Here is a 20166-nt window from a genome sequence, read left to right on the forward strand (position 1 = left end):
TTCTTTCTGTGTGGAAGAACATTCCCCTTACCTCTCAGAGCACCTCGACCTCGCCCCCGAGCACCATGGTCCCTTCCTCTGGAGTTCTCCTCTGGAGAGTCAAAAGCATCATCTGGCCCAAAATCTTCAGGGCCAGGAAAACCATCTCTGCCCCTGGGCCCCCGGCCCTCGTGTCTCGAGGGTCCTCCTCTTCGGAAGCTACAACAAAGAACAGGATACAAATGTGGCTTTTAGGCATCACTGAGGCAGCTTCAGTTTAATTATCAACTCATTCCTAAACTGTTTCACTTAATGCTACAGCACATACAGGTACTAGAACAGGATTTGTAGGTGGGAAAGTGCCCATTTCTGCCTTTGAGCACTTTGATAGTAAGCTTTGTAATCTTCCTCTCATATTTCCTTCCACTGATTATGTTGGCTTTTCATACAAGAAAAATATTATTAAACACATTGCATTCATTTAATGAAAAGGTGGGAAAAACAATCAATGAGTGATGATAGATACAAGGTGAGGTAAGGCAAGGCAAAGTGTGAGTTCCCCTTAACTCTGATGCTCTTACATTCCCCTTTTTTCCTTTCCATTTCCATCATAAAACAAACTGAAAACATAGAAGCAATGAGACTCATGGCTATAACAAAATATTACAGGATCTCATTCCTATTAGTTCTATGATTCTTTTGCCAGACAATTCTCCTTTTCATTCCATTCTTCAAAGTTTACAGTTTTAGCAAATGCATCTAGACTACCCTTGGATCTGTAGGCACAGTGATGGCTGAACAGTGCACAGTGGCATTCTGCAACCTGAAGAGCAGTTTATCCAACTGCAGTAATGAATTTTGTGTTGCAAAATGTAATTATGAGCCTGAAGTTGATAACTGCTGTCTAGTAAGTACCAAGGGCATCTGCAGGAATTTGTTACAACTGGGTTCTGCACAGCATCTTAGCTGAGTACAGCTCCTCCAGCACCACGCTGGGGGCCTTGTCCAGCTCTTCAGAGAGGAGAATGGCTCTTCCTGAGCTGTCAGTGCCATGCCAGGTAAGCCTGCAGCTGGCTGTGTGAATAACTAGCAGCTCTGCTCCTGACACCAGCAGTTCAAACACCTGGAGGCTTTGCAAAGCTCAGCCCTGCCCTGCGAGGACGCCTGTCTGTCACAGCCCGGCTGAGGTGCTCAGGTGGTGCAGGCACACTGGTGTCCCCACCGTGCCACCCCACGCTACTCTGCCCACCCTCGGTGACAGCACACGCTGTGGAGCTCTCTTGCCCAGTGACAGAAGCCTCCCACCTCCCCAGTGCTCCCAGTTGCACTCTGGCTGCACTGGAAGCACAGCAGTGTTCCCGTGGTGTTGGCTGTGTGCAGCGTCCCCTTCCCCAGCTCATTAACGACACAGTGCATCCTATTACAAGCAAAACTTTAGATACTTTTATTTAGAATTTTAACAACATTAACCTTTTAATTACAAATTTAAATATTTTAACAGTAGTCATAACACAATACAATATTTTTTAAACTTTTACATTGTTTTTAATAAAAAACAATAGGTCTGTCTCCACCTCCCAGAAAACAAACACAATACAGAGAGGAGGCTGCTGTGCCTGTACAGGTACAACAGTGGATGGAGGAGTGCTTTGGATGGACCATGAACCATTTACATTAACCTGGATGGTTTGGGAAAACAGCCTCAACAGTTTCAGGTACAAATGGTTCAAATAATCACAGAGCAATATTGTTTAGCCTTGAAAGAGCACAGTCCTCTAGAGGTTTCTTAGAGGGCCTCCTGCTTTAATACTGATATGGTGTGATTCAACTTAGCTTGGAAATTACCAAGATTTTCAACACGAGGCCCCAGGGCTGCAGGAACAGGGCCCTTCCTATTTCAGGCAACTCATGGACACAGTTGACTTTTGAAATCTACGGTACCTATGCCTGACACAGCCACAGCTCCTAATATTGTGTTATGGATATCCTTATTTGCCTTTCCATATCAGTCACACATAAAGCCCTGCCTTGCTTCGGGTTCAGTTCTGTTTGACTGCTCTCACATCTTCTTCCCCGAGGCCTAGGACCTTACTGTACACAACTACACACTGTGCAGGTTAGCAGGCAGGAAGAGGCAGGTCTCTGCAGTAGAAGCATCATGTTGATACAGAGTAAGAACAGGACAGGGATGAAAAGGATGGGAAATTAGAGAGAAACACACATACACACATTTGCCTCTCATGCTTGATCAAACCAGTTACAATCTCAATTTCAAACCAAGTCAGCTAAACGAGTGGTTGGGATTAAGTCCACCACAGCATCTGCAGTAAATGGCACCTAGTTCACCTTCATTCCAAGAAAATTATCAAATTTACCAGCACAGTGAGCCTTTTAGAGCCTTGTGCCATTTCACTTCAAACTCTCTGGGCAAACACTTGTACTCTGGTAAACAGAATACTCTTATAGTTCAAAAGTCAGATTTGCAGGTCACAAGGTTCTTGTTTCCCTTCCTGAAGCTTTTTAAAAATCAGGACCGTAATAAAATATTTGCCAGCCCCTAAACATTTTCAATATAAGATCTGAAAAATCTCTACTGAGCTTCTAAAATTCTTGTCTGCTGTGTCTTTTAGAGTTCTGTGATGCAGACCATTGGACCACTGGACCATCCAACTAGATTTTCTCTGGCTTTACTTTTTAAAAATGGCTTTAATTGTTACCTTCTTTAAGTTACTGTTCATTTCTTTTCATACTCTTCACACAAAAGGAAGTTACATCTTACAGAGCTAGGTAGAAAATAGCTAAAAGAAGAGCTGTATAGATGCAAAGTAAAAGGAATGTAAGAAAATGATTAAAAAGGCAACTAAAACACACAAAATTCACATTATGTGGAGACCACAGCATATTTGTAACAAGCACATGTTCTGATACATAGAGAGTTGGTGGTCAGTGAGAGGCTTAGACCTTGGAGGCCAAATTTCATTTAATTAAACTAACATAAATCTGGAGCAATTTTGCTGATAATTCATTTCAGAGACAGCATTAATTCCTCCATATTTACATTGGTAACTAAATGCAAATTTATCCCTTGGTGATTTATTCAGAGATTGTGAGCAATGACAAGGACATTGCAGTAAATCAGATTATTTTGAGTTCTTTGCTTGGCATTAAGAAATAAGTCAGAAAGAGAAATAAAATTTCTACAAGCAAACATATGAAAAAATAGTCTCGACAGTCCAACAGATGCTGTATGTCTGTCCCTTCTATCTGGCAGTCACATCACTGTTCCTGCTCCTCACAAGGGCATTGCATCTCATCCTACAGTCTCTACAGTCATGCTGTAGTTTGTGACTGGAGACAGAATCTCAAAATCCACTTCTAGTGTTCAAAAGTTTGTCACTTTAACCTTTAAGTCTCCTCTCAATTTTCATCAAAACGGCCTCAGATCTTCATCCTGTGTCACTGGATCTTCTCTAAAACTTTCCCCCTTCTCTTTACTTACTGTTTAAAGACACGGAAGCTGCTGTGTACAATGACCATTTTTCAAGTTTTCTTCTATTACTGAATGATTTTTATGGACTCTACACTCAGGTATATTAGTTTTCATTTCCTTATTGGTTTCCAGTTTATAAATCTGAAACAGATAGACTCCTTAATGAAAAGGAAACCAGGAATAAAAGAGTTCCCTCCATTCACCCTTCACCCCAAGAAAGAGAAATGGATTTATTCTTACCTCTCATCTCGCCTTCCTCGGAAGCGCGCATCCTCGGGATCCCGTGGATATCTGTCATCTGAAGGTCTCCGTCCTTCCCAAGCACCAGGAGGGCCCCGGTTGGAACCACCTCCTTCAAATTCCCTGTGGTCAGGAGGAAAGGGAGGCCCAGGTCCCCCTCGCCTCCATTTCTCCTCTTGCAGTGGTGGGCCTCCTCTCCCCTCGAACTCCCGTAACCGATGGCCAAATCTCTTGTCTGGGTGGAAATCATCGCGGAAGTCGTCGGGCCGCTCGAAGTCATCGTGGAAGTCAGGGTGAGGTCCCCGCCTGTCGGGCATGCCCCTGCTGTCCCTGCCATCGCTCCAGTCCTGCCCCCCTCGGAACAGGCCCCTCTCTGGCCCGTGCTCGGGGCCGCCGCTGTTCTGCTCGTGCCGCCTGTCCGACAGCGGGCCCAGGTGATGGTTGGGTGGCCCTCGGGCATCGCCTTCAGGGGCAAGAAAAAGCACAGCAGGTTTGTGGAACTGTTTCTAAATCACTTCAGGATGCTCTAGTTCATACGGTTCCAGAAAGCATATGGGATACCTTTCACATGAAACAATATTTCTGGGGAAATTTTCCCTGTATATCCCAGCCCAGAGAAGCTTTTCTCTCAGCCCAGGCCCTGCACTGTGCTGCAGCCATTTCTCCCTGGGTGCAGTGCACTGGGACAGCCCCTCTTTGAGCACACTGACTCCCAGGAGAACAGACAAGATGTGGAATTACCTTTATTAAGACCAGGTCCCTGGTTGTGAGGGCCCAGACGACCTTGTCCTCCTTGCTGCCCCAGGCCTGGTATCAGAGGAGGAGGACCCGGGTTCTGTCCATCCTGTGAGCATGGGAGAACAAAAGCCAGGTGAATTCCATGTGTGAGTAATTAAAAATGTTTGTAGGAGTGCAAAACAATTTTCTTTCCCCAAGGTGTGCATTTGCACAGGTTGTACAACAGAAACAGCTCATGTTCCAATGGTTTCAGCCTCAGCTTTCAGACATTCACATCAGTAATGCTTCAGCCACTGAGAAACACAGCATTTCAGAGGAAACAGCTTGGCAGCTATTCACAGTTTAGCTGTCACAGCCAAAGATGATGAAGCTCATATTCTTCCCGAGTATGACTATTCTGTAAGAATATATTGAATTTATTGAGTATTTGATACAATTATTCTGTTCCTCTGGAGGAATAGAGGAATTTTCCTGAGGAAAATATGTAAATTTGTCTGAAAAATATCAGGTACTGATTTACAGCCAGTTAAAGAACTTCTTCACGGACCAAAGACTTCATTTGGAAATGAACAAAAAAGAGAAACTATATATACAAAAATAAGTATCAAGAATGTTGAGATGAGGGGACAATGACAGGGCCATAAGGAAACCTCTTCTCTAAACCTCTCTAAGTTGCTAACATGAGTTTCATTTTTAGCAGGATGGCAAAGTTCATTTTTCTTCATTTTAGGATAAAAAAAAAGCAGAGGCAGTAGAGTGGGCAGAGTTTTGTGTGCTTTATGTGATCCCAAATGAAAAAATAAAGTATATAAGTGGTTTTTGCTATTTTTTCTCTTTTGTTTTCTGTGAATTTTAAAGGATAAAATTATGGTCTCTAAATTCAGCTGCTGTCACTGACTCATCAAATGATTTTGACAGGACCTGCTCTGGTGACACTGGCTGGAAAACTGTGTTTGGATGATGTTCTGATTCTGCCTTTCAACAGCACAGGGCTGACAAAAAGTCCTCACTGGGGTTTGTGCGTGACTGGAACTGAAAAGGGACATGTACAGAATTTATACCACAGATAAAAAACCCAACAATAAAAATATGAACCAGCCTGGAAATACTTAAAGACCTGTACTCCAGCACACCACTGGGTTATAATTACACTGCTTAACTTCTCCATGAATCAACGTTAGATAATTTTAATGCTCTACATTTATTTTTGAGAAACACTACCTTTTTGTTTCTGGTTGCAGAGAAGAAGAAGGTTTATTTGTGCATTTACCCCATCATGTCTTGAAATATCGTTTAAAATTAAAAATTTATATTCAACTGCAATGTAGGTGATAAACACAAGAAAGCACACAAATATGTACTACAAACTTCATATTTGCATTGATTAATTTTGTAAGAATGTTGGAAAAATAAGCAAAATAAAAGATCTGGCTTAATGCCCATTAAAAAAAACCCCAAAATCCCCAAAAATACTTTCCTAGTGATGGAATGTTGACTGGAGTCCAGAACAAATCCATCCTCTGACTAGGTAAGAGCCAGCTATCACAGTGATTCTGCTGTTCCTGAGCAAAACCTTGCTGGAGTTCCAGCATTTCCCATATATTTAGCAGATGCTTACTTAAAATAAATGTTATGGAACTTCTTCCATTTATGGAAGTGTTTAACCAAAGCAGCAGTTTTTAGCACTCAGTAAATAACTCTCCTTAGCAGAAACCTTGATTACAAACAAACCATGCTTTGCCAAGCTGGGAACACAGAACTCTGCCTTTTCATGGGATTTCTGTTTCAAAATTCATTCCAGGCCTCAAACTGGGCTTGAGCTGGGAAATATGCAGAGTTTAGAAAGAGTATTTTACTAAAAGCTGAAAATGGCCTTGTGCATCCCAGCAAATCCAGTGTACAGGCAGGGCAGGTAACAGTGGTATTTGATATGGAGATTAACCCTTGCAATTATCTGTAACTGTTCTGTGTTACTGTCACAAGCCCTTGATAAAGCAGATATTCACACACTTCTGCTACTGAAAAGGAAGACAAGTGATTTGTACAAGTTTATAGAGGAAAAAAGTGAAATCCAGAACACAAAACAAACTAAAGTCTATTTTTTTTTAATCACATATGGGGCCTTTTTAAACAGGAACTGTGCTGTATTCATATTACAAAGAAGCAAAATGGAGCAAAACCTGACATAAATTTAATAATATGTTAATTTTTAAAAGCCATTACCATACTAAAGGTGCACAAGGAAGAATGGGTTAAAATACCTCACTATGCCATTTTTTAAGTATCTGTAAAAGCCTTTAGGATAGCAGTATTCAAAGAAAATAACCAGCCACCCATCAAAAGCACCCTGCTGAATTCCAAAGTGTCAGTGGCAAGGGCAGACAAGGACAGCCCTCCACAAACAGGGTAATTATTCTCAAAGAAAAATGAGTCTCCCTGGACAGCAATGAGAAACAACTCTGCTGGTTTAAGTTATATAGTTGGGGTACCAGCACTCCTTTGTGTAACTTGGGTACTTTTGAAATCTCAGCAGCAGTGGCACATTAACAGCCTTCTGGAGGGAATTATTGATTTGTAAGGAAAAAATATTCAAATAAACCCACCACTTGTGGGCTACTGTGCTTCAATCTGAAAAGGAATCCCTGAGCTACAGCTCATTGGAATATTCAATTCCTCATTGTGATTGGTACTGGACTACACACTAAGTACTCTGCATGTCTAAAGCCTTGACTGAAACTATTGAGTGCAGGTCTAAAAGAGACAATTCTAGTTAAAAAACACCATGCATTTTCTTTTTTCAATTATGTATTATTTTTTCCCAGCTTCCCTTTCAAAATTCACCAAGAACTGAACGAAATGAGACAAAGTAAGAACTGGTGCTATCCAGCTAGGAACTTATGGGAGGCAATAACCAGAGAGAGCTCTGTGTGGTGTGCAGGAGAGCAGAAAATGCAAAGTGCTGTGTCCCTCTGTATCCCTCTACACTTAGAGTCAACTGTCAAGTTCACCCAGATCTAAGCTGGTTCCAGGTGTGTCAGCATCTATGGTAAATCCATCCCATAGTTTGGATTAACTACTCTGGACAACGGAGAGTTGGCAATACCTTGCTTTAATTAATACAGATGACTTTTCTTATGTTCAGTTTCTTGAAATTTGACTTTTATTAGTGCTTGTCTGCTCCCAATGAAATACCCCACTTAGGACAGTTCAGTGTCTTTAAATTAAAAAAAATAAGAAAAAAAAAGGAGTTTCTCTTAAGGTGACATATTTTCACAGCAGACTGGTTTCTGTACTACTATTCCCAATAATCCCTTTCCACAGTTACCCGTCATAGAATAATGAATATTTTGGGTTGGAAGTGACCTTAAAGATCACCTATTTCCAATCCCCCTGCCACGGACAGGGACACCTTCTGCCGTTCCCAAGCTACAGAACCCTTTTCATCATCACTTCCATTTTCCTGAGGCCTCAGTCCTGCCAGGAATACCCAACCTCCATTCTCTCATTTCTCTTGCACAGACAGCTGTCAGTCCCACCTTCTGAGAACTCCCCTTGTTCCAAAGCCCCCCACGTACCTGATTGAAGGGGGGGCGAGGCCCATCACCCAACAGAGGCGTTTTCTGCTGCTGGAAGGGCAGGGGGCCCTGGGAAGGGTGCGGCCCCCTCGAAGGGTTTGGCTGTCCCTGAGGTCCTTGCATGTTTCCTTGAGGCCCCACCAAAGAGCCTTGTGGAGGTCCCTGCTGGCCCTGAGGACCGGGTGGCCCACGCATTTCTTGCGGCGGTCCCAGCATTGAACCTTGAGGCGGGGGTCCCTGAAGGCCCCGCATCTCCTGGGGACCGTGTCCTAGCAAACCACTTTGCATATGAGGACCTCTCATTTCTTGTGGATGACCCATCATCATCCCTTGTGGATTAGGTCCCTGGTTATCTCTGGGTCCTGGTGGACCCTGCATCCCTCTTGGATTAAGTCCCATCAAAGGCCCTTGAGATATAGGGCCCTGCATGCCTTGAGATCCCGGAGCTCCTTGCATGCCGTGAGGAAGAGGTCCTTGCATTCCTCGTGGACCAGGTGGCCCCTGCATTCCTTGACCTCCAGGGGGACCCTGGGGACCCAGGTGACCTTGTGGGCCAGGCGGGCCCTGTGGTCCTAAATGAGCCTGAGAGCCGGGCAGGCCCTGCGGTCCCAAGTGTCCCTGTGGGCCAGCGCTGCCCTGTGGGCCTGGCGGCCCCATTGGCCCATGAGGGCCCGGGTGTCTCTGCATTCCTTGATGTCCGTGTAAATCCTGAGGCCGTGGCATTCCTTGTGGAGGCCCTTGGGGGCCTGGAGGTCCTTGTGGTCCCATGAACCCTTGTGGACCTCCACCTCCTTGGTGTAATGGACCTTGAGGTCCCATTTGTCCTTGGGGTCCTGGAGGTCTGAACTGTCCTTGTGGACCAGGAGGTCCCATCTGAGGCATATTCATTGGCATCTGCTGAGGTGGAAGGGGCTGCTGAAACCCTTGAGGCATCTGTGACATTGGGCCTTGCCCTGGGAAAGGCTGAGGTCCATGGAGAGATCCTCCTGGGGGCGGGGGCTGCACCTGCTCAGCTTGCTTTTGTGCAAGTCTCTCAATCTTCAGTTGCTGTCCAAAAAAGAGAGACAGAAAATCAACTAAGCACAGAGGAATGTTTCAATTAAAAATCAGAAGCAGTCATCCCATTTCATGGGAATTTAAGAATGCTTTCCTTGTAACTAACAGCAATAACTAACTGAAGAGACCCACTGGTAAAGTGAGATGTGGGGGCCTCACTGAGGGTTTCACATCATCACACATTAACTGCAATACCCTGTTCAATTAGATGGCTTTTTGTAAAAAGTGAAAACATCCAAACAGGTGAAACTGCTACAGGAAGCTGCTCACTTTAGTGCTGAAGTCCAAATCTGTCACAGAAAGGGCTAAAGCAAATTTGTTAATCCCTGTGTTTCCACACATACACACCTCCAGGAGTTGTGGGTTTGTGTACTGAAGTGCTGCCATTTCCTGCTCAATCTCTGCCTGTGATTTCTTTTTCTCCTCCAGCTTAATATCCTCCTTTCTATCATTCAGTGGCTCAGGTGGGGGAGGCAAAGGAACTTTATTTTGCATCCAGGCCTACAAAGATCAGGAAACACAAGATTAATTCTGTGTGCAACACATTGCTGCAATGAGAAAGGATAAATGGATATGCTAAAACATTTTGTAGTAGAGATACTTGAAAGCAAAAACAATGCTGAATAAAACCTCCTTATCTTATAAGTTCTTCCCAGGTACAGAACAAGATAGAAGGTATTTAATAAAATAGTTTATGTTTAAATAGTAATTAAACTAGCTACTGTGGTAAATTGCATGGGGTGTTGATACAGGAGAGCTGTAAAATCCAAAACATTTCAAAAGACATACACTTTTTGAAGCTGAGAAAAGAACAGGTTGCTCTGTTCACTCAGTATCAGGTACTTACCTGCTGAAACTGTGCTGGTATTGGTTTTGCATAGGGAACTTTTTTCTGTGGCACTTTCTTTTGGTCCTTTTGCATTACTTCCTCCATTCCCCAATCCAGTCCTGGGATTGTCATCTCAATGTCATTGGACTCATCTTTCCCTTTGGCACCAGGGAAACAAACAGTCAGAGCAATGCAGCCTTACACAAAGATCCTTTATTTTTTTCACAGAGGTTTTCAGCTCATCCTTCTTTACAAAGCAAATATGCACAACACAGAACTTTAGAAAAAAGCATCTGTGCTGCCAAAGAATATGAAAAGAATGAAAAAGAAGTCCCACAGTATCTGGATGGCTCAGGAGAATGTTTTTCCATAGCTGTTACTTACCCATCTGCTCCTGCTCCATAGCTATTTTCAACTGTTCAGGAATTCCCATCCCAGGAATAACTGCCAGGCTGTTGGGCTCCAGATCATCTAGAGAAAAAAAACCAGTAAATATTTACTCTTGGAAAACATTATTACATTACTACTTCATCCCTTTGGATTCTCACATGCTTTTACCATTAGTATAATATCCCAATAGTAATTAGATATTTTACAACTGGTAGGTCACAATGTAATATGAATTACAGAATTTTCAAAGAACTGCAAGATGACATTTATAAACACACCCCAAAAGATCAAAAACTATGTCCTTTCTGGAAGGTTACATTTAGGGTAGAAGTTTAGAAAAAGATATAATAACCCATAACCATTTTTGTTATAACAAATCTATATATTTTAAATTTTAACTTGTAGTAAAGTGCTGTATTTTAGTAGCCCCATCCAAAAAAAAAAAAGAAAGAAAAAAGGCAAATAATCAAAAATCTGAAGAAACACATGGAACTACAGTTGGTGGCTGAGGCACACCATTGAACTGGTCAATCCTGAGCAGCCCAAAATTATTGGGATAAATCCTTAAGAGTAAAGTTTAAAGGTTTTAGTAGAATTCTTATTGCTTTTCCTGTTGCAGTTCAGGACTGTGGGAAGCCTTGAAGACAGATGAAGTTTTCAGGAAGAAAAGTAAATTGGAGATATTGCCAGAGGGAGAGCCAAACCTCCTTCCTGTGATTAACAGAGCAGGTCTTACCTCCTGGAGCTGTGGAAACAGAAGAAAACCCATTGTTGGAATGGTGATCACTGATAACACGGGCAGTAAAATCATCCTTAGAAAAAGGTATTTTTGCCCAAGTGGTCCCCAATGCTAGAATTCTGCTTCCTCACCTTACCCAGCAGTGTCACCTAATGACCTAGGCCTGTTCCTGACCCCAATCCTCCTCCTTCCCCACTGAGGAGAAATGCCTCACCATATTCCACACCATCCTCTGACATCCCAGGCAGCAGGTTCAAGTTGTAACGATCTCGCATTTTATCTCCAGGTCGATTTCTAGTCCAAAACTTGCTGTCAAAAGGAAGTTACATGATCTCATTAAAGGGTCAAGAGCATGAACAATTTTTAAACTAATTAGTTCTTTGATTTTTAGTGTAGTATCTTGATTATGTAAGGATTTAACTCTTACTAAATCAAGTTTAGCTCTAGATCTGAACACAGTGTATGAGATTCAAGCCAAAAATAAAAAACTCAACATTACAACTTAGAAGATACTTCAAAGTGTAATGTGTGTAAGTACAGGGGATCAACATCAGATCCTGAAAAAAAATATTTCTAGTCCATTCCAAAACCTTCTTGCTCAAGTGGAATATTCTTCATATACACTAAATATGCACACGTCCCCACGAAAATTTACTGCATTTATATAATGCACTGTGTTTATAGCATGTCCAACCTGAGAACACAAACTACAGCCTATGAAGGTGTCTGCAATGTGAAAAGACATGACCAGCAGGTGATCTGCAGGAAAAATTGCTGTGGAGATAGGACTATTTCTTCAGTAAGAAATGACAAGTATTATTTTTTTAAACTTTTCTTCAGTGGATTTAAAAGCTCCCACCAACCAAAATCATAATATTTGTTACAAGAGGTCAGACTCTACCTTGTAATATAAAATGTCACCTAGTGCTTCCTATTAACATAAGTTGTGTCTCTGCTTTGGCCACTGGTTGTGTAACAGAACCATCCCAATCTATTTATTCACTGATGCCAGACACTGTTCTAGTTTCTGAAAGTAAATATGTTCCCTTAGACCTTCTCTTTAAATACTTGAAATTACCTGGTGTGATCATTCGAGCCTGAACACAGAATGTGTCCAAGGGGATGCCATGCCAGACTCCAGATCATTCCTTCATGGGCCATTTCCATTCCACCAACCTCCTTCTCAACCCTGATGCATTAAAAAAATAAAAATTAATCATACACAGTGAATATCTCCTACAGCTACAATAGAAAACTTCTGCTATTCAGCTGTTGTTCATCCTCTATCCCACATTTTGTCAAATTTAAGCCTCTGTAATTTTTCTACTGGGTGAACTGATTGCTCCCTGTGGTTTAATAGGCAGTTCAGTAATGTAGGGATTTTTAATTGTACATTCAAAACCAAAGTAATTACAGCACCTCATAACAAGCTTTAAGAAACTAGGAGTTTCAGCCATTCATCACTCAGTACATATCTGGTTTTGTGCAAGCAATTGTATCCTTTAAAGTACATTTCTACAGGAAAACTTCTTCATAAATGAAGCATATTAACAAATTATTCAGCTACAGAGAAGAAGTATTATCATAAATATGCAGGTTAAATGTGGACCCAAAGGGGAAAAGAGCTATTTTGTGTTTTGTCTAACAGCTTGCACAGCTGACCAACACCTTTCCAACGTGCTGATGAAAATGCCACATACCCAACATGCCAGAACAGCAAGGACCCATCAGACCCTCCACTGGCAAACAGCCCTTCATGAACAGGATGCCAGGCCACAGCTGAAACACACAGTAAGCCACAATCACAAGGTATAACACTAGGATTTCTAACAAATGGAAATAATTTAAATTTTAAATCTAAGCTTAGTAATAATAATCTACATAATAAAAAGAGTTCTGACCTGTGGCCTCTTTCTTATGCCCCCTGAAGACCTGAAGTTCTTCCTTCAGGTTGCGGATGTCGAAGAGCTTGCAGAGGTGGTCACGAGAAGCTGTCAGCAGCCAGTTGCCATTGAGATTCAGTTTCACCTCCATCACTGTGTTTTTGTGAGCATGTCTGCAAGCAGGCAGAAACAAACAGATTGTTTGTCCTGAAGCTGATTTCTCAGACACATAAAAATGTGTCTGCCAGTCACAAATTCAGGTCAATAACAAGGCAGCTGAGGCTACTAAAGCAGAACACTGGGGCTTTCTGTGCACAGGCCCTGTGCTTTGATCCTGGTCTTTTGTACTGCAAAGCAACTGGTGGCACTCACTGAGACAGTATGCAGTTACTGTGCATGTTCCTACTGCAGCATAAGACAGTTTTCATCAGGCAGATGGAACACCTCATTTGTTTTTCCCTGTCTCAGTCTGAATGAGAACTGTGTCACTAGACTGACTATGAAGAACAAAGTAAATTTAAATAACTAATGTTAAAGTCTCCATTTTCCAGGTCCTCATCTAACCTCTGGATTTTCTGGCACAGCTAAAGCCCTAGCTTCATGTGTGCAGCAACTGTGTAGGGCTGAAAGGTTGTGAGGAAAAGAGCTACGAAGGGAATGAAGAAAGTATTTTATAAAGTTAGCTTATATTTAAGCAAATCAAAAGTGTGTGCATAAGAACTTACAGTGTGGCAAGGCTCTGGCCAGTCTTTGGATCCCAGAACTTGATGGGCTGTTGGCTATCTTTACTTCCTGACACAACTAACCCCTTGGTTGGATGCCAGTCGACACATTTCACATCTGCTCCATGGCCTGTTAAGATAAAAATTGTCCATTCTGAGATTTCAGACACTGAAAAATTGCAGGGTGCACACCTTATAGCTAATTTAAAACTGAATGAAAAACATCACAGAGCACAGGTTACAAAACATAAAATCTCTTCCAAGTTATTTAGCTTGCCTTACTTCCCACTAATTAATGGGAGCATTTTCTCCTCAGATCACTCCCTCAAATCAAGCTCACTGGAAAAATGATCTAAGAAGTTTTTGTTTAAATTGGTACTTTTCTTTAGGCTGTGCCCTTAGACAACTTTCTATTATTTGGCACTGATGAAGCATTTATATGGAGGTGGTGAGGTAAAATGATTCTGTGACACTTCTCTTTCAGTGAAAAACTGAGGAAATATAAAGCAAATACCTATTTGTTCCTATCCGATCAGTACTATCCTTTTGCTCTCCTGTCAGAAAATAAGCAAAGACATTAACTAATGGATCTGAAAACTAAATTAGTATATGATGAAAAGAAACCTTATGAGATGTGATCTCTTACCAGCTTACAGGGATTCAGGTTTTTCCAATGCCTAAGAGTTAGCAAAGAAAAAACCTTGTGATATAATTTCCTTTTAAATTCACTGAACTTGAGAGAGAATCAGTGCTGTTCAGATGAGCTACAATCCATTAAAAAAAAAAAAGCCTGCTCCTGCTGCATGACAAAATGAGGTTTCTGAGGTTAACTACAGGAATTCAGAGAAAAAATAACAAGCAATAATTTCTTTCTCCAATCTCTCTCCACACCAGCCCACTTCAAGGCAGGGCCAACAGTAATAGCCCATTCCAGAAAATGAGGCAGCATGCAGTAACTGAAGAAAAAAGTAATTTGAGAAAGGAGGGTCTGCCTGCAACAGGAAGGCACTGAAGTGATAAATGGCATGGAAGAATGGGAGCACACTCCAGAAAAACTCAGGATTGCCACCAAGTCAGACAGCTCCCACACAGACTGCTCTGCTACACAGTGGAACACAGAAGTTAAAGCAGCACAAGCTGTCTTAACACAGATCTCACTTTGACAAGACATTAAAAATAAGCATCAGTTGAAATTTTCCTGAGGCCACAGAAAAATCAAATTAGAATTGATGCCCTTCTGAGCCCTGAAATCAGAAGCCAAAGATTAAAAGGATAAAGGTGGTTACTGTTTATTGAAGGATCCTTCAGGTGCACTTATGGCAAAATGCACATGTGATATAGGGCTATGACACTTATAAGTTTAGCAAATTAGCATAATTGACAAGAATCCCAATTAAAAGTACAGTTAATGAAGTAATTCCCCCCTTGGTTCAGCCTCCTACTGAAGCCTCCCTCCTTTCTCCTAGCCCCACATTCTTTATGTCTACATACCTGGGGAAGTAGAAGAATGGCCTTGGTTCACTGAAGCAGAGAGATTAGAATGGGATTCCAGGAATGTGTCTGTCTAACAAGTACTGAAAAAGTACTGAATGCTAGCTAAGAAACTATGTAAGTATACAATAAGGGTCTACAGAGCTAGGAATATATGAAAATAGATAAAAAAAGCAAAAATCTTTTGGCATCAGAATAAGGAATATACTTGTCTCCTAAAATAGAAGCAAATAGATAACACATAGAGGACACTCTCAAGTGAGTGCAACTTTCCTCCTCTCTGGAGGAAAGGACAGACAGGGAAGAGGCTCCTGAGCAAAGGCAAAATGAATCCAGCCTTGGCAAGTATATGGGAACAACATAAGAACTGACTGACAACAAAGATGAAGGAACCCAACTCCTCCCCAAGCACAGCAGGCAGAATTCTTTTTGGAATATGTGGGGTTTCAGGGAAGAGCAAGAGCCCCAAGCTGCCAAAACCATCAATGTGCTCTGGTGGTCTGGGCAACCAAGAGAGGCACCCTGAGATGTAGTGTTTCCTTCTTCTCTGGCTTTTCCAATGCAGAAAGAAGTGACAGGCACTGTCTGCATTTATTGTGGCTAAATCTCTCAACTAAAACATGAAGCTGAATGCTGAACAGATCTTGCTTCCCAGTGTTTATTTGGAATCAACAATTCAGCCAGGAGTAAGGGAGAAAGTGCTCCTCCTGCACAAGGGAGGGAAATCCATGCTTGCAGATTTCCAGCTAAGAATATTCTGTAGGTAGTTGTTATCATGCAGTCCCCAGGGAAAGAGAGATTTTAATTCAAGGCCCTTATAGAAAAACACTCCATTAAAGTTAATACTTGGTTGAATTATATGAAAATGTGTTCAGACTAGAATGCTTGAGTAACACCATAGATATGAAATAAACCAAGCCCAGCAAAACCATAAAAATCCACTACCCACATGGACTAGTGACATTGGCAATGAAATAAACCAAGCCCAGCAAAACCATAAAAATCCACTACCCACATGGACTGGAGTGACATTGGCACTGAAATAAACCAAGCCCAGCAAAACCATAAAAATCCACTACCCACATGGACTGGAGTGACACTGGCACTGCTGCTCCTGCAACAAAGATAACTAGCAATGGAAAAGCACAGGAAAACACAGGGCTAACTATGCCTGATGGAAAAGATTGCACCCAGAAAAGAAGAGATGCTGGGGAAAGGCCTCTCTGGGTGACAGCTCATCCTGAGCAAGGCCCTGCTTTAGGCTCTCCTTGAGTTAAGCCAGCCCAAGCACAAATATGTACCCTGAGAAAAAGAAGGTTTAGAATGGGCAATCTTAAACAGAGCAGTTGAAACACCCACCCTTCCAAAGCCTTCAGAAGGGACAGGAAGTGACAAACAGCACGGGCTTCTGGGATGGGCCCAGAGCTGAGAGGCAGGAGAAGGTGCCAGGACACTCAGAGCTTGTAAACAGAGCAGATCAACCACTGGGTACTTATCAAAAGGCTTTTGGCTATCAGCACATTAACACTCTTCACGGGGATCAGAAAACACTTAAAATATTTAAAAATAAAATCATTACAATATGTATATGATTAAACAGGTCACTGGTGTTTCCTGCAGAGAGCATTCTTTCAACCAGTGCACTCTGGATTATGGCAGCAGAGGGGAGAGCTGGGACCCTCATTTGTAATCTAACCAGTGATGGATCCTGCCCTCAACAGAGCCTCTCAGCCCGAGCTCTGCAGGAATGGGACCATCACACACTTAGCTTTAGGTTCCTAATGCAATGAAGCTTTCTCAAGAGAAAATAAATTTTTCCCTACAACAATTACGCTTTAAATAAACTATTCACAAGGGATGAACTAACTCAGAACATTTACATAACCAAAATAACTGAATAGCATCATCTAATCAGACCTTTCTTAATTTCTTTTAAAATTGAAGCAACTGACGTTGTATATTGCTTTTCCTTCTTTCTGCTGAGAGATGGGCACACTATTATCTGTAATGAGACACATGATGCAGAAAATACATTTAAAATAACATTCCAGAGAAAAAGCCACCTCACAGATTTTATTTCACAGTTGTTTTCCCTTCTTAGTGTTGGGAATCAACCTCTCCTCTGGTACAAAACCCTCTTGTCCCCAGACACCAAGCTCAGAAAACCTTAATTCATGCAAATCTCTGCAGTTTACATTCCCTGTTTGCTAACAGCTTTTGCTCAGTAATTTCAACAGTCACACACACAGATCTGCCTCTCTGCTCAGAGCTGCAGGGTGAGAATTCCTCTCTGAACAACTCCTTCTCCTTTGCATGGACCTTATTATCAACTCCCTGTCTTGTAGGGATGCTTTATGGATAAATGAATTGAAATGTGTGAATTGTGTAGGAGTTGTGGCAATACAAGGCCCATAAACCAAACAAAAATAAATACTGAAGGCAAAGATTTTTGAGAAACTCAAGTAATTTAAAATCATGAGTGAAGGTCTGAGTATAAACCTATATATAAACACTTACTTGTACTTACTACAACTTTTCCCAGCCATTTAAAAAAATTGCAGAAAAACAAAGACAGGCACATGTGGCACCTTTGAAAAGCTCAGATACAAAAGTAGTTCTCTACTATTACCTTTCACATGCATCATAAATGCTTTGAGTGCCCTTAGTCACAACCTTCTTAATTAAAATAATTGTACTGATTGTTAGTACTGCTAGCCAATTTCTTTGAAGGGTTGTTCTTTAAAAGACACTGAGCAGAAATCCTGGCAGGTGAAAGACATAACAAGCTGTAATAAGATTATGTGTCATGGTATTTGATCAAATCAAATCAAGTATGTCAGAGTCTGAAAAGTACATATATTGTAAGGCCATTATTTTTTTCCCTCCTCACACTAATTTCTGCATTTATGACTTTCTGCATATAGTTTACAGTGTAAAAAAGCTGGTTTGAATCACTGTCTCTGTATTAGTCTATAAAATATCCATATATTTTATAATGCAACTGTGTATAGCAGTTACAGATATATCAGGTTTGTTGCTGTAGCTTAACTTTCCTGTTTTATATTTTTTCCCCATGGGATGTGCCCCACTCTGAATGCACATAAATTCAAAGAGAATTTTATAGATGATATTGGAAAATTTCTAGATCCTTCTTAGCAATTATGTGAATGTAGATACACATACTAAGATGCCAGTCTTAAGGCATCTTCACATTCTAACACCCACATTCCAAAGAAAATGGGTATTTATAACTTTTTATATTTTACAGAATTAACCATCATTTAATTGCAATGATACTGTTTGTAATTTAGAATTCTATTTGGTTGGATATTTTTTAAAAATTCTGTTCTGAAATGGGGAGTAAGCAGAGTTGTGTATCCCCTACCCAGCCTGGTTAGATCACAGTTTTTTTGTCACCACACACTGACATTCACCTTCCTGTTCTCTGTGTCCCCAAAACAACATCACACCTCTCAGAGAGCAGGGCCTTGGCACTGGATTATTTCCAAGGGTTCTGCAAAGAAGTCCTCCCAAAATAAACCAAACAAGTGTTTTGAAGTCTACCTATAGCCTGTATCATCAACTTAAAAAAAGCCAAACCAGAAAAAATTAATTTGCTTAGAATATCAAATAATTTGAAGCCTCACAGTGAGTTTATGTCAAAGTAACTCCTGAACAGCATTAGGTCTTACAAAAACCAAGCTAAGGTTCTCCACCCCAAAAAAGAGAGGGCAAGGAAGAAGGGACAGAAAAGAGACCTGCAAGTCAAAGATAATGGGAACAATGTTAGCAGAAAGAAATTCTAAGTTTTCTACATAATTCCATTAGAATTTACTATTTGCTTCCAGCCTATTAGGCAAATTGGATTATTGTGTTCCATTATTCTGTTCCATTTTTATGAAAAGCTTTTGAAATGTCACGTGGCAGTCACCACTCCCCAGAAATCCCCTGCTTCCATGTACTGAGGAACTGAACACCCCCACCTAAAACAGCCTGGGCAGCTCTGGTCCCACTGCTCAGCTCAGCAGTAAGGGCAGGTTTACATTTCATTCCAGGAATTTAGTGTTCTTTGCCCTGTCAAGTTAAGTGAACTGTCCTCACCCAGGAGGTGTCCTGGGAGCTCTTGCACTTCCTCTTCTCCACTGCAAGAATGAAAACCAGAGGAACCCTCCCTTACAGATACACAGCCAGCTTGTGCTTTTTAGCATCATGTGGGAGGTTGGTGCATAAAAAATTAAGGGAAAAGCTCCCTTCAGTCTTCACTGGATTAAGAATAATGCCTCCCACCCTACTCTGAACTTCTGTACCACAAACACAAGTTTTACTGTCCTTTGTTTGCTCAGTCTACCTCTCTTGTAGTTTATTAAACTTGTTGAGCTATTTTTAATCTACCTACAGAGGATGTCTACTAGATCCTTAGTATTGCACTAATTCAGCAACAGAAAGGGACATAATTCATATTTGTTTAAAACAAATTATGAATAATTGTCCTTTTTTTACACTTCTATAATCATAATTTCTTCCCAGAAAAAAGCTCTCAGGACAGTTTATCATCAGTGAAATCAGGAGGTTAAGGAACAACAATAATCACTAAACATTAATGAAACAGGTGAGGGTAAACAAATGACTTTCCCCAAGATTACTCAGAACGAGTAATCAGTGTTTTTCATAAATGAGTTTAGAATTTGTATGTGCTCATCCCAAACTTACACCAATCAGTGAACTATTTGAATTCTACAAAACCCTAATGAACTGGTAAAAAAAAAATTAAATTTAATGCTAATTGTGTGTTTGCACTGCTTGGTAATGGTAAATGCACTGTAAGAATACTGAATAAAAGTTGTTACATGACATGTAAGTACCAGTAAAGTGAATTCTTTACACCTGTGGAAATTATCTTTTGTAAGGGCTTGCTTATAGCAAGGGGAAGAAAAGCAGCTGAGATCCAGTGGGAACTGGTCATGAAGGGTTAAGTTTTTAGGTACCCACATGTTAAACTTAGAGGGATTGTTAAAATTTTTCAATCCACTGAGG

At 41.2% G+C, this 20166-nt stretch overlaps 1 protein-coding gene across 4 annotated transcripts in view; it reads right to left on the reverse strand.

Moving 5' to 3' along the window:
- Positions 1 to 20166, reverse strand: part of WDR33 (WD repeat domain 33) — a 68826-nt gene that overhangs the window by 4257 nt on the left and 44403 nt on the right. For 2 of the 4 annotated variants that reach the window (XM_039727995.1, XM_039727994.1), the window contains exons 8-20: positions 13645 to 13771; positions 12938 to 13092; positions 12737 to 12815; positions 12115 to 12225; positions 11251 to 11345; positions 11034 to 11042; positions 10292 to 10378; positions 9926 to 10065; positions 9427 to 9579; positions 8023 to 9069; positions 4451 to 4553; positions 3710 to 4172; positions 32 to 198 (exon numbers count right to left, since the gene is read on the reverse strand). In XM_039727995.1, coding sequence (XP_039583929.1) covers positions 32 to 198; positions 3710 to 4172; positions 4451 to 4553; positions 8023 to 9069; positions 9427 to 9579; positions 9926 to 10065; positions 10292 to 10378; positions 11034 to 11042; positions 11251 to 11345; positions 12115 to 12225; positions 12737 to 12815; positions 12938 to 13092; positions 13645 to 13771 — 2736 coding nt within the window. Of the gene's footprint in view, positions 1 to 31; positions 3628 to 3709; positions 4173 to 4450; positions 4554 to 8022; positions 9070 to 9426; positions 9580 to 9925; positions 10066 to 10291; positions 10379 to 11033; positions 11043 to 11250; positions 11346 to 12114; positions 12226 to 12736; positions 12816 to 12937; positions 13093 to 13644; positions 13772 to 20166 lie in introns of those variants that run through there. The other 2 variants (XM_039727998.1, XM_039727997.1) reach the window with 2 other exon arrangements.

This window comes from Passer montanus, unplaced genomic scaffold (assembly GCF_014805655.1).
Source record: "Passer montanus isolate IOZ18808 unplaced genomic scaffold, ASM1480565v1 scaffold63, whole genome shotgun sequence".
Lineage (NCBI taxonomy): Eukaryota > Metazoa > Chordata > Aves > Passeriformes > Passeridae > Passer > Passer montanus.